This window comes from Oncorhynchus tshawytscha, linkage group LG08, assembly GCF_018296145.1.
Source record: "Oncorhynchus tshawytscha isolate Ot180627B linkage group LG08, Otsh_v2.0, whole genome shotgun sequence".
Classification (NCBI taxonomy): Eukaryota; Metazoa; Chordata; class Actinopteri; order Salmoniformes; family Salmonidae; genus Oncorhynchus; species Oncorhynchus tshawytscha.
Genome location: NC_056436.1, coordinates 1,214,253 through 1,229,859, shown reverse-complemented (window position 1 = coordinate 1,229,859; position 15,607 = coordinate 1,214,253). Strand labels below are relative to the sequence as shown.

General features: G+C 41.1%; 1 protein-coding gene across 1 annotated transcript in view; it reads right to left on the bottom strand.

The window, feature by feature from the left end:
* Positions 1 to 15,607, bottom strand: part of atrn (attractin) — a 224,784-nt gene that overhangs the window by 118,931 nt on the left and 90,246 nt on the right. The window contains 7 exon segments of the mRNA XM_042325050.1: positions 2,459 to 2,553; positions 7,622 to 7,674; positions 9,623 to 9,716; positions 11,651 to 11,665; positions 11,668 to 11,787; positions 11,963 to 12,214; positions 14,931 to 15,116. Coding sequence (XP_042180984.1) covers positions 2,459 to 2,553; positions 7,622 to 7,674; positions 9,623 to 9,716; positions 11,651 to 11,665; positions 11,668 to 11,787; positions 11,963 to 12,214; positions 14,931 to 15,116 — 815 coding nt within the window.

Genomic DNA, 15,607 nt, shown 5'->3' with positions numbered 1-15,607 from the left:
ACTACAGTTGAGGAAACAAGTAATTCTGCTTTGAAAGTTGAAATTTGATCAACTTTTGAGATTTTTGGTACCTACTGGAAATCTCTTCTTTGACGTTGTCAGCATATTTGCAATCAAAAGGTAGAATTTTCTCCATCTCCTTAGCTGTCATTCTCTAATTCCACTCATTTCAAAACTCGGTCCTCCAGAAAGTGGAGAGCAACACTGACGCAGTTCAACTATGTGATATTTATAAAGGTGTACATACTGAGCAGCTCATGTTATAGACAGAAGAGTGCTACATGGCAGACCAATCCAAACTCCTCTCTTGGCATGTCCAGCCTCCTCATTATCTCAGCCAATCACGACTAGCAGGAAGGTTGGTGACTTTTTCTGTGGCTAAACCAACTCGTAATGTAACCATTTTATTCATATATACAGATGGCATACACGTTTTTTATTAAGGCACATGAAAGTTCACATGTTCCAGAAGGCACATCTGCCAAAAAAAACGCATTTTTGATTGAAAAAAAAAAGTTTAGGTTCAAACGCTCCTGTGAGTTAGTGACATACAGCTAGTTTCCTGAAACGAGTCACACAGTTGAAGTCAGAAGTTTACATACACTTAGGCTGGAGTCATTATTCAACCACTCCACAAATTTCTTGTGAACAAACTATCGTTTTGGCAAGTTGGTTAGGACATCTACTTTGTGCTTGACACAAGTAATTTTTCTAACAATTGTTTACATACAGATTATTTTACTTATAATTCACTGTATCACAATTCCAGTGGGTCAGAAGTTTACATACACTAAGTTGACTGTGCCTTTAAACAGCTTGGAACATTCCAGAAAATGATGTCATGGCTTTAGAAGCTTCTGAAGCTTCTGAGGCTAAATGACATCATTTGAGTCAATTGGAGGTGAACCTGTGGATGTATTTCAAGGCCTATCTTCAAACTGAGTGTCTCTGCTTGACATCATGGGAAAATCAAAAGAAATCAGCCAAGACCGCAGAAAAAAAAATGTAGACCTCCACAAGTCTGGTTCATTCTTGGGAGCAATTTCCAAACGCCTGAAGGTACCACGTTCATCTTTACAAACAATAGTACGCAAGTATAACCATCATGGGACCACGCAGCCATCATACTGCTCAGGAAGGAAACGCGTTCTGTCTCCTAGAGATTAACGTACTTTGGTGCGAAAAGTGCAAATCAATCCCAGAACAACAGCAAAGGACCTTGTGAAGATGCTGGAGGAAACAGGTACAAAAGTATCTATATCCACAGTAAAATGAGTCCTATATTGACATAACCTGAAAGGCCGCTCAGCAAGGAAGAAGCCACTGCTCCAAAACTGCCATAAAAAAGCCAGACTACGGTTTGCAACTGCACAAGGGGACAAAATCGTACTTTTTGGAGAAATGTCCGCTGGTCTGATGAAACAAAAATAGAACTGTTTGGCCATAATGACCACCGTTATGTTTGGAGGAAAAAGGGGGAGGATTGCAAGCCGAAGAACACCCTCCCAACCGTGAAGCACGGGGGTGGCAGCATCATGTTGTGGGGGTGCTTTGCTGTAGGAGGGACTGATGCACTTCACAAAATAGATGGCATCATGAGGATGGAAAATTATGTGGATATATTGAAGCAACATCTCAAGACATCAGTCAGGAAGTTAAAGCTTGTTCGCAAATGGGTCTGACCCCAAGCATACTTTCAAAGTTGTGACAAAATGGCTTAAGGACAACAAAGTCAAGGTATTGGAGTGGCCATCACAAAACCCTGACCTCAATCCCATAGAATATTTGTGGGCAGAACTGAAAAAGCCTGACTCAGTTACACCAGCTCAGTGAGGAGGAATGGGCCATAATTATCCCAATTAATTGTGGGAAGCTTGTGGAAGGCAACCCGAAACAATTGACTCAAGTTAAACAATTTAAAGGCAATGCTACCAAATACTAATTGAGTGTATGTAAACTTCTGACCCACTGGGAATGTGATTAAAGAAATAAAAGCTGAAATAAATCATTCTCTACTATTATTTTGACATTTCACATTCTTAGAATAAAGTGGTGATCCTAACTGACCTAAGACAGGGAATTTTTACTAGGATTAAATGTCAGGAATTGTGAAAAACTGAGTTTAAATGTATTTGGCTAAGGTGTGTGTAAACTTCCAACTGTACAAAAAGTATGTTTAAACTCAACCTCCATGGGCGTGGCCCAACTGCTGACCTACTACCCCTGACCCCAGCAGTATAGTGTGGTCCTACCTCCTCGGGCGTGGCCTGACCCCTGACCCCAGCAGTATGGTGTGGTCCTACCTCCTCGGGCGTGGCCTGACCCCTGACCCCAGCAGTATGGTGTGGTCCTACCTCCTCGGGCGTGGCCTGACCCCTGACCTCAGCAGTGTGGGTGTGGTCCTACCTCCTCAGGAGTGGCCTGACCCCTGACCTCAGCAGTGTAGGTGTGGTCCTACCTCCTCGGGTGTGGCTACAAAGTTGATGGCGGTGTAGTAGCGGTCGTCCTCCTGAGACAGACTGAAGGTGAACTGGTAGTCTATCAGCAGGGTGTCTGGTAGGGAGATAAACACAGCTACATGTTAGAACAGCGGTCGTCCTCCTGAGACTGGAGACGTTTCTTCTACCAGCTGTGGTGTGAACAATAGGGAAACATCATCATGGGGGAAACATGGATCACTATACTGACAGCATGTCCGTTGCCTGTAAAGACCTACATCACTATACTGACAGCATGTCCGTTGCCTGTAAAGACCTACATCACTATACTGACAGCATGTCCGTTGCCTGTAAAGACCTACATCACTATACTGACAGCATGTCCGTTGCCTGTAAAGACCTATATCACTATACTGACAGCATGTCCGTTGCCTGTAAAGACCTACATCACTATACTGACAGCATGTCCATTGCCTGTAAAGACCTACATCACTATACTGACAGCATGTCCGTTGCCTGTAAAGACCTACATCACTATACTGACAGCATGTCCATTGCCTGTAAAGACCTACATCACTATACTGACAGCATGTCCATTGCCTGTAAAGACCTACATCACTATACTGACAGCATGTCCGTTGCCTGTAAAGACCTACATCACTATACTGACAGCATGTCCGTTGCCTGTAAAGACCTACATCACTATACTGACAGCATGTCCGTTGCCTGTAAAGACCTACATCACTATACTGACAGCATGTCCGTTGCCTGTAAAGACCTACATCACTATACTGACAGCATGTCCGTTGCCTGTAAAGACCTACATCACTATACTGACAGCATGTCCGTTGCCTGTAAAGACCTACATCACTATACTGACAGCATGTCCGTTGCCTGTAAAGACCTACATCACTATACTGACAGCATGTCCGTTGCCAAAAGGTCACTGGTATGTTTTTCAACATTAAATTTAAATGAAAAGCTGAAATGTCTTCAGTCAATAAGGGTTTCACCATGAGGCCAATATTTACTTTAAAAAGGTTAGAGTTTAATAATTGTATTTGTATTAGTTATTTACCCACTGTTCCTAGGCCGTCATTGTAAATAAGAATTTGTTTTAACTGACTTACCTAGTTAAATAAAGGTTACAATTTTTTATTTTTTATAAATAAATATGTTCCTGCCAAGGCAGCAGCTACTCTTGCTGGGGTTTATTATGGATCCCCATTAGTTCCTGTCAAGGCAGCAGCTACTCTTCCTGGGGTTTATTATGGATCCCCATTAGTTGCCTGTCAAGGCAGCAGCTACTCTTCCTGGGGTTCACTTATGGATCCCCATTAGTTCCTGTCAAGGCAGCAGCTACTCTTCCTGGGGTTTACTTATGTTTTTCCCATTAGTTTTAAATGCAGCAGCTGAAATGTCTTCCTGGGGTTTATTATGGATCCCCATTATTTCCTTTAAAAAGGCAGCAGTTTAATCTTTGGTATTTATTATGGATCCCCATTGTTCCTGTCATTGTAAGGCAGCAGTTTTACTCTTACCTGGGGTTTATTTGGATTTTATAAATAATTAGTTCCTGTCAAGGCAGCAGCTACTCTTCCTGGGGTTTATTATGGATCCCCATTAGTTCCTGTCAAGGCAGCTGCTACTCTTCCTGGGGTTTATTATGGATCCCCATTAGTTCCTGCCAAGGCAGCAGCTACTCTTCCTGGGGTTTATTATGGATCCCCATTAGTTCCTGTCAAGGCAGCAGCTACTCTTCCTGGGGTTTATTATGGATCCCCATTAGTTCCTGTCAAGGCAGCAGCTACTCTTCCTGGGGTTTATTATGGATCCCCATTAGTTCCTGCCAAGGCAGCAGCTACTCTTCCTGGGATTTATTATGGATCCCCATTAGTTCCTGTCAGCAGCTACTCTTCCTGGGGTTTATTATGGATCCCCATTAGTTCCTGTCAAGGCAGCAGCTACTCTTCCTGGGGTTTATTATGGATCCCCATTAGTTAATGTCAAGGCAGCAGCTACTCTACCTGGTGTTTATTATGGATCCCCATTAGTTCCTGCCAAGGCAGCAGCTACTCTTCCTGGGTTGCTGGCATGTCATGCCGAAGTTCGCTAATCTTGCCAACGAAAAAAACATTCAAAGTGCTGTAGTTGGCAATTTCAGTGGGATTTGTGATGAATTAACCATCTGATTCAATGAATGTTGGAGCTGAATTCACCCTTTTGCCCTGATTTCATGTATATCCAAAGCTTTTTACTATCATTCTTATGTCATTTATCATAGTTTCTTCTTCTTTTTATTCAGTTTAGTCACATGATTTGTCAATTTGCAGTACATTTGCCAATCTGTTGTCCTGACAGACATATTTACCATTCCTTTGCATCATCCCTCTCAACCATACAAATGTTAAATTCCTCAATATTCCATAAGGATTTAACAGTTTTTACAGGCATTTTAATGGGTTCATGCTTATTAGTAACTGGAATAAGCAATTTCATAATTGTGTCAAGTGCAGCGTCTGGTTGCTCCTCATTACACACCACAGACCAATAAATATTCTTTACATCATCAATGTAGGAATCACTACTGAACTTCTTGTATGACCTCTTATACACTATATTAGGCCCAGCCTGACCTCTTATACAATATATTAGGCCCAGCCTTTGGATCTCTGGTTTTCCTAGATATGGCTAATATATTGTGATCACTACATCCTATTGATCTGGATACTGCTTTAAAGCAAATTTCTGCAGCATTAGTAAAGATGTGATCAGTACACTTGATTTCATTCCTGTGCTGTTTGTAACTACCCTGGTAGGTTGCAGACACTGGTTACAGTTTGAATTTTTTTCTTGAGTGGCCAGCTTGATGAAAGCCAGTCAATACTGAAATCACCCAGAAAAGATACCTCTGTATCACATACAATATCAAGCAATTCACACATATTATCCAGATACTGACTGTTGGCACTTGGTGGTCTATAGAAGCTTCCCACAAGAATGGGCTTTAGGTGAGGCAGATGAACCTGTAGCCATTATTACTTCAACAGTATTTAACATGAGATCCTCTCTATAAGCTTTACAGGAATGTGGTCTCTGAATATAAACAGCAACACCTCCACCACTGTCATTTCTGTTTCTTCTGTAGATGTTATAACCTTGTATTGCTACCACTGTATCAAAGGGAGTTTCAGAGATAGTCAGAATATGAATGTCATCATTTACTAGCAATTTATTGACTTCATAGACCTTGTTTCTTTAAGCTACATATGTTAACGTGTGCTATTTTGAGCACTTTTCTTCTGGGATGTTTGATTGTTTTCATTGCTTTACTGGGAAGCTTAGCAGAAGTAGACATGCTCATGTTATTTATGTTAGTGCAGGGTGAGCTGCACTATGATGAAAATAAACATGGCCTCTAAACCTTCAAGCTGCATACTGGACCCTATTCCAACTAAACTACTGAAAGAGCTGCTTCCTGTGCTTGGCCCTCCTATGTTGAACATAATAAACGGCTCTCTATCCACTGGATGTGTACCAAACTCACTAAAAGTGGCAGTAATAAAGCCTCTCTTGAAAAAGCAAAACCTTGACCCAGAAAATATAAAAAACTATCGGCCTATATCGTATCTTCCATTCCTCTCAAAAATTTTAGAAAAGGCCGTTGCGCAGCAACTCACTGCCTTCCTGTTGACAAACAATGTATACGAAATGCTTCAGTCTGATTTTAGACCCTGTCATAGCACTGAGACTGCACTTGTGAAGGTGGTATTTGACCTTTTAATGTCATCAGACCGAGGCTCTGCATCTGTCCTCGTGCTCGTAGACCTTAGTGCTGCTTCTGATACCATCAATCACCACATTCTTTTGGAGAGATTGGAAACCCAAATTGGCTGGCTAGTTGGTAGCAGGTGTTGACACAAACACAACATTTTAAAGAAATATAGTAAACCTTTGGAAACAACAGACCGAAGCAACAGGTCGAGGCACAGGAGGTATCAGGATAGGAGAAAACTGAGGATGGATCAACAACCCTGTAGTTACTCCACAATACTAACCACATTTACAGAGTGAAAAGAAAGCCTGTACAGAATACAAATATTCCAAATCATGCATCCTGTTTTCAACAAGGTACTGAAGTAAAACTGCAAAACATGTGGCAAAGCAATTCACTTTTTGTCCTGAATACAAAGTGTTGTGTTGTATTTGCCCCAAACATATTACTGAGTACCACTCTCCATATTATCAGGCATAGTGATGGCTGCATCATGTTATGGGTATGCTTGCCATAGTTAAGGACGGGGACGTTTTCAGGATAAAAATAAACAGAATGGAACTAAGCACAGGCAAAATCCTAGAGGAAAACCTGGTTCAGTCGGAATTTTGGATGAAAAGCATGCCCAAATTTAACGACCTGCTACTCTGGCCCAGAGGATATGATATGCATATAACTGGTAGATTTGGACAGAAAACACTCTAAAATAGTGTCTGTGAGTATAACAGAACAGAACAGATGTTCTTGTCAAAACTGTCAACAGAATAGCTAGCAACCAACAATATGAGCCAAATAACCACATGGGGAAAATAAATCAGATTGGACCGTTCAGACACAAGTCACATGGTCAGGATTCAGATTTGTATCTGATTTTAAACCACATACGGAGGTGGTTTGAAATGTGGCTTGAAATATCAGACTGCAATAAAAAAAAAGATGAATCAGATGTGCCAAAAAGATATGTGAACAAGGCTTAACAACTGTTAGATCCTAACAGGCCTCTACAGTAACTGCAGTACCACTGAACTGAACAAAGACAGCATTCACGATGACAGTAAAAAAAAACTACCTTCGCCTGAGACCCAAATGGCACCCTATCCTCTATATTGTGCATTCCTTTTAACCAGAGGGCACATAGGGCTCTGATCAAAAGTAGTGCACTATATAGGGGAAATGTGCCATTTAAGACTCAGCCTCAGCGTGATGTTCTACTCTGAAGGACTCAGCGCAATGTTCTACTCTGAAGGACTCAGCGTGATGTTCTACTCTGAAGGACTCAGCGTGATGTTCTACTCTGAAGGACTCAGCGTGATGTTCTACTCTGAAGGACTCAGCGTGATGTTCTACTCTGAAGGACTCAGCCTCAGCGTGATGTTCTACTCTGAATGTAGACTCGAGTTCCACTTACAGTAACAGGTTCCTTTCAGAGGGTTTCCTTGGTAACGGTTCTCCACCTCGCACCTGAAAAGAGAGGATGAAGTGAGAGAAAAGAGAACGAAAGGAGGTTAGAGACAACATGAACAGTAAATCTATAATGGAGGTTAGAGACAACATGGACAGTAACTCTATAATGGAGGTGAGAGACAACATGAACAGTAAATCTATAATGGAGGTTAGAGACAACATGGACAGTAAATCTATAATGGAGGTGAGAGACAACATGAACAGTAAATCTATAATGGAGGTTAGAGACAACATGGACAGTAAATCTATAATGGAGGTGAGAGACGGACTTTAACGTTCCAATTAACAACATGGACAGTAACTCTACTTAAACAGGGCAACCATGCAGGGCTCTACAGTACAAACACTTTACTTACATATGTACCTAAATATTTAACCTGGAATATATTTACGAGCACCAGTGAGGCAGGAAAAACATAGGATTCTAGCTTTATCACCTCATATTATTCACTGTGCTCCTACATTTCCTTGTGTGAGAATACAAACATGCTCCTTGTAAAAAAAAATTCAGCGTAGAGCCCTGTTACAGATGACAGCAGTCTGAATTGTAGAATATGTAATATTAACTATGTAGTGGACTGTAGTGGACTGTAGTGTAGTGGACTGTAGTGTAGTGGACTGTAGTGTAGTGGACTGTAGTGTAGTGGACTGTAGTGGACTGGACCCTAGTGGACTGTAGTGGACTGTAGTGGACTGTAGTGGGCTGTAATGTAGTGGACTGTAGTGTAGGACTATAGTGGACTGTAGTGGACTGGACTGTAGTGGACTGTAGTGAACTGTAGTGTACTGTAGTGGGCTGTAATGTAGTGGACTGTAGTGTTGTGGGCTGAGTGGACTGTAGTGAACTGTAGTGTAGTGGGCTGTAGTGGGCTGAGTGGACTGTAGTGGACTGTAGTGTAGTGGGCTGTAGTGGGCTGAGTGGACTGTAGTGGACTAGTGTAGTGAACTGTAGTGGACTGTAGTGTAGTGGACTGGAGTGGACTGTAGTGGACTGTAGTGTAGTGGACTGTAGTGTAGTGTGCTGTAGTGGACTGTAGTGTAGTGGGCTGTAGTGAACTGTAATGTAGTGGGCTAGTGGACTGTAGTGTAGTGGGCTGTAGTGAACTGTAGTGTAGTGGACTGAGTGAACTGTAGTGGACTGGAGTGGACTGTAGTGGACTGTAGTGTAGTGGACTGTAGTGTAGTGGACTGTAGTGTAGTGGGCTGTAGTGGACTGTAGTGGACTGTAGTGTAGTGGGCTGTAGTGGACTGTAGTGGACTGTAGTGTAGTGGGCTGTAGTGGACTGTAGTGTAGTGGGCTGTAGTGGACTGTAGTGTAGTGGGCTGTAGTGGACTGGAGTGTACTGTAGTGTAGTGGGCTGTAGTGGACTGTAGTGTAGTGGGCTGTAGTGGACTGTAGTGTAGTGGGCTGTAGTGGACTGTAGTGTAGTGGGCTGTAGTGGACTGTAGTGGACTGTAGTGTAGTGGGCTGTAGTGGACTGTAGTGTAGTGGACTGTAGTGAACTGTAGTGTAGTGGACTGGAGTGGACTGTAGTGTAGTGGACTGTAGTGTAGTGGACTGTAGTGGACTGTACTGTAGTGGACTGTAGTATACTGTAGTGGACTGTAGTGTAGTGGACTGTAGTGTAGTGGACTGCAGTGTAGTGGACTGTAGTGGACTGTAGTGTAGTGGACTGTAGTGGACTGTACTGTAGTGGACTGTAGTGGACTGTACTGTAGTGGACTGTAGGGGACTGTACTGTAGTGGACTGTAGTATGTATGTACTAAGTGTGTAATATCTACTGTAGTGTAGTGGACTGTAGTATGTATGTACTAAGTGTGTAATATCTACTGTAGTGGACTGGACTGTAGTGTATTGTAGTGTAGTGGACTGTAGTGGACTGTAGGGGAGTGGACTGTAGTATGTATGTACTAAGTGTGTAATATCTACTGTAGTGTACTTACAGGTGACAGCGGTCTCCTTTGATGCCCTTGGTGGTGCAGAAACACTTCCCGTTGTTAGGGTTACACACACCGGCATGGCCATTACACTTACACGCTGCAACACAACATTATCACATGAACACAACATTATCACATGAATATATCAACAATATCACATGAATATATCAACATTATCACATGAATATATCGACATTATCACATGAATATATCGACATTATCACGTGAATATATCAACATTATCACATGAATATATCAACATTATCACATGAATATATCAACATTATCACATGCGTATATCACCATCACCACATTAACATATATGCATTATCACATTAACATATCTGCATTATCACATTATCATATCAGCATTATCCCATTAACATATCAACATTAACACATGGATATATCAACATTATCACATTAACATATCAGCATTATCACATTAATATATTGCCATTATCACATTAACATATCATTATCATATTAATATATCAACAATATCACATTAATTATCACATTAATATATCAACATTATCACATTCGTATATCAACATTATCACATTAATATATCAGCATTATCACATTAACATATCAACATGATCACATTAACATATCGACATGATCACATTAACATACCAACATTGTCACATTAACATATCAACATTGTCACATTAACATATCAACATTATCACATAAAATATCAACATTATCACATTAACATATCAACATTATCACATTAACATATCAACAATATTACATGAATATATCAACATTAACACAACATTATCACATGAATATATCAACAATATCACATTAATTATCACATTAATATATCGACATTATCACATTAACATATCAGCGTTATCAAATTAATATATCAACATTATCACATTTATATATCAGCATTATCACATTCGTATATCGACATTATCACATCCGTATATTAACATTATCACATTAACATATCAACATTATCACATTAACATAAACATTATCACATCAACATTATCACATTAACATATCAGCATAATCACAATATATCAACATTATCACATGAATATAGCAACAATATCACATGAATATACCAGCATTATCACATGAATATATCAACATTATCACATTAATTATCACATTAACATATCAACATGATTACATTAGCACAACATTATCACAGTAATATACCATCATTATCACATTAATATATCAACATTATCACAGTAATATACAATCATTATCACATTAATATATCAACATTATCACAGTAATATACCATCATTATAACATTAATACAACATTATCACAGTAATACAACATTATCACAGTAATATATCAACATTATCACATTAATACAACATTATCACAGTAATATATCAACATTATCACATTAATACAACATTATCACAGTAATATATCAACATCATCACATTAATACAACATTATCACAGTAATATATCAACATTATCACATTAATATAACATTATAACAGTAATATCAACATTATCACATTAACACAACATTATCACAGTAATATATCAACATTATCGCATTAATACAACATTATCACAGTAATATCAACATCATCACATTAATACAACATTATCACAGTAATATATCAACATTATCACATTAATATAACATTATCACAGTAATATCAACATTATCACATTAATACAACATTATCACAGTAATATCAACATTATCACATTAATACAACATTATCACAGTAATATATCAACATTATCACAGTAATATATCAACATTATCACATTAATACAACATTATCACATTAATGCAACATTATCACAGTAATATATCAACATTGTCACATTATCAACATTATCACATTAATATAACAATCATAGGTCATTATAGAACACACACTGGAAAAGGTGCACAATCACATTATTTATATAGGTCTAAACTGGAATATAATGCTTTTCTTTCACTCCATGTAGTCCCAGTGAGGTGGTGAGGTGCCCCCTAACAACACCTGAACTCTCACCCCCCCCGTGACCCCCGGTGACTCACGTTGGCAGCTGCCCCGTTGGTGGGGTCTCCATAGTAACCAGAGATGCAGCTCTCACAGTGGCGTCCTGTTGTCAGGTCCTCACACTTCTCACATACACTGTGATTCACACACGGACTGTGGCCGTTACACTGGCACGCTGGAGAGAGAGATGTTTTAATGTGTGTGCGTGATGTGTGTGTGCGTGTGTGTGTGTGTGTGTGTGTGATGTGTGTGTGCGTGCGTGATGTGTGTGTGCGTGCGTGATGTGTGTGTGCGTGGTGTGTGTGTGCGTGTGTGTGTGTATGTGTGTGTATGTGTGTGTGCGTGCGTACCTGGACAGAGTATAAAGCTCCAGTTGTACTTGGTATCGTAAGGACACATGCTGATGTTGAGAGCCGGCTGGGAGGCGGGACTAGAGGCTGGACCAGGCAGGGTGGAGGGGGCGGGGACAGCGGTCTGGAACGGCCCCCGATAGGACCCCTCGATGCACTGGCCACGCCCAGTATTACTGGGGTCTGTACACCAGCCACAGCCCGGCTGCTCCAGACACTGGCCACACGTCCTGTACCCAGAACAGTTCTCAGCTAGGAGAGAGAGAGAGGAGAGAGAGAGAGGAGAGAAAGCATTAAACCCTATGAAACTGAACCCAGAGCAGTTTTTAGCTAACACAGAAGAGAACTAGTCAACTACAATGTGATTTTCTGGATTTTTTTTTTCTCATTTTGACTGTCATAGTTGAAGTGTACCTATGATGAAAATTACAGGCCTCTCTCATCTTTTTAAGTGGGAAAACTTGCACAATTGGTGGCTGACTATATATTTTTTTGCCCCACTGTATGTCATTGAACCAATTGCACCTTATGGCAGCGAGGTGTGGGGTCCACTTGCAAAACAAGATTTCACCAAATGGGACAAACACCCCATTGAAAACGTGCATGCAGAGTTCTGTAAGATTCTACTACATGTCCAGAGGAAAACTACAAACAATGCATGCAGGGCAGAATTAGGCCAATATCCACTAATAATAAAAAGACAGAGAGAGACAGAGAAAGAGAGAGAGACAGATAGAGGTCTTACGTGGACAGCTGTTCATAGTGTACCACTCCATCAGAGAAAGACATAGAGACAGAGAGAGACAGAGAGGGACAGAGAGAGACAGAGAGAGACAGAGACAGAGACAGAGACAGAGACAGAGAGAGAGACAGACAGACAGACAGACAGACAGACAGACAGAGAGACAGACAGACAGACAGACAGACAGACAGACAGACAGACAGACAGACAGACAGACAGACAGACAGACAGACAGAGAGAGAGAGAGAGAGAGAGAGAGAGAGGCACGAAGGGCATTCTATGCCATCAAATGGAACATACATTTCAACATACCAATTAGGATTTGGCTAAAAATACTTGAATCAGTCATAGAGCCCATTGCCCTTTATGGTTGTGAGGTCTGGGGTCCGCTCACCAACCAAGACTTCACAAAATGGGACAAACACCAAATTGAGACTCTGCGCGCAGAATTCTGCAAAAATATCCTTCGTGTTCAACGTAGAACACCAAATAATGCATGCAGAGCAGAATTAGGCCGATACCCACTAATTATCAAAATCCAGAAAAGAGCCGTTAAATTCTACAACCACCTAAAAGGAAGCGATTCCCAAACCTTCCATAACAAAGCCATCACCTCCAGAGAGATGAACCTGGAGAAGAGTCCCCAAAGCAAGCTGGTCCCAGGGCTCTGTTCACGAACACACCCTACAGAGTCCCAGGACAGCAGCACAATTAGACCCAACCAAATCATGAGAAAACAAAAAGATAATTACTTAACACATTGGAAAGAATTAACAAAAAAAAAAAACAGAGCAAACTACCTGACCAATGCTGACTTTGCAGACTCAGTGAGCATAAAAAGTGTGCCATCACAGCAGCAAGATTTGTGACCTGTTGCCAAGTAAAACAACCAGTGAAGAACAAACACCATTGTAAATACAACCCATATTTATGCTTATTTATGTTGTGTCCTTTAACCATTTGTACATTGTTAAAACACTGTATATTTATAATATGACATTTGTAATGTCTTTATTGTTTTGAAACTTCTGTATGTGTAATGTTTACTGTTAATTTGTATTGTTTATTTCACTTTATATATTATCTACCTCACTTGCTTTGGCAATGTTAACACATGTTTCCCATGCCAATAAAGCCCTTGAATTGAAATTGAATTGAGAGACAGAGAGGGACAGAGACAGACAGAGGGAGAGATAGAGAGAAAGAGAGAGAGAGACAGAGACAGAGAGGGACAGACAGAGAGACAGAGAGAGGTCTTACGTGGACAGCTGTTCATAGTGTACCACTCCATCATAGAGAGACAGAGAGAGACCGAGACATAGAGAGACAGAGAGAGAGAGAGAGAGACAGAGAGGGACAGAGAGAGGTCTTACATGGACAGCTGTTCATAGTGTACCACTCCATCAGAGAGAGAGAGAGAGACAGACAGAGACAGAGAGACAGAGACAGAGAGAGACAGACATAGAGACAGAGAGAGGTCTTACGTGGACAGCTGTTCATAGTGTACCACTCCATCAGAGAGAGACAGACAGACACAGAGAGACATCTTACGTGGATAGCTGTTCATAGTGTACCACTCCATCAGAGAGAGACAGACAGAGAGACATAGAGAGACAGACAGAGAGGTCTTACGTGGACAGCTGTTCATAGTGTACCACTCCATCAGAGAGAGACAGACAGAGAGACATAGAGAGACAGACAGAGAGAGGTCTTGCGTGGACAGCTGTTCATAGTGTACCACTCCATCAGAGAGAGACAGAGAGAGACAGACATAGACAGACAGAGAGAGGTCTTACGTGGACAGCTGTTCATAGTGTACCACTCCATCAGAGAGAGACAGACAGAGAGACATAGAGAGACAGAGAGAGACAGAGAGGGCAGAGAGAGGTCTTACATGGACAGCTGTTCATAGTGTACCACTCCATCAGAGAGAGAGAGACAGACAGAGACAGAGAGACAGAGAGACAGACATAGAGACAGACAGAGAGGTCTTGCGTGGACAGCTGTTCATAGTGTACCACTCCATCAGAGAGAGACAGACAGACACAGAGAGACATCTTACGTGGACAGCTGTTCATAGTGTACCACTCCATCAGAGAGAGACAGACAGAGAGACATAGAGAGACAGACAGAGAGGTCTTACGTGGACAGCTGTTCATAGTGTACCACTCCATCAGAGAGAGACAGACAGAGAGACATAGAGAGACAGACAGAGAGAGGTCTTACGTGGACAGCTGTTCATAGTGTACCACTCCATACACTGTCCAAAGGGGAAGGAGGCTACGTATGCATTAGAGTCCACACACTGCCTCATGTTGCTGCACCACATACACTCAGAGCTGCTGCTGGTACACTCCGCACACGTAGCCCGCATGGCGCACGCCGTCCGACACTGCTTCGCACTGTGATTGGCTGACGAGACAGGAAGGAAGCATATACGTAATGGGTCACCATTAAAGACCAAAGAGAAAGGAAGGGGAGGTGAACAATGGAGTGTTTATCAATAACATATTTATTAATGATCTACTGGGGAGTCGGACCAGAATGTGTGTTTATCAATAACATATTTATTAATGATCTACTGGGGAGTCGGACCAGAATGTGTGTTTATCAATAACATATTTATTAATGATCTACTGGGGAGTCGGACCAGAATGTGTGTGTATCAATAACATATTTATTAATGATCTACTGGGGAGTCGGACCAGAATGTGTGTTTATCAATAACATATTTATTAATGATCTACTGGGGAGTCGGACCAGAATGTGTGTGTATCAATAACATATTTATTAATGATCTACTGGGGAGTCGGACCAGAATGTGTGTGTATCAATAACATATTTATTAATGATCTACTGGGGAGTCGGACCAGAATGTGTGTTTATCAATAACATATTTATTA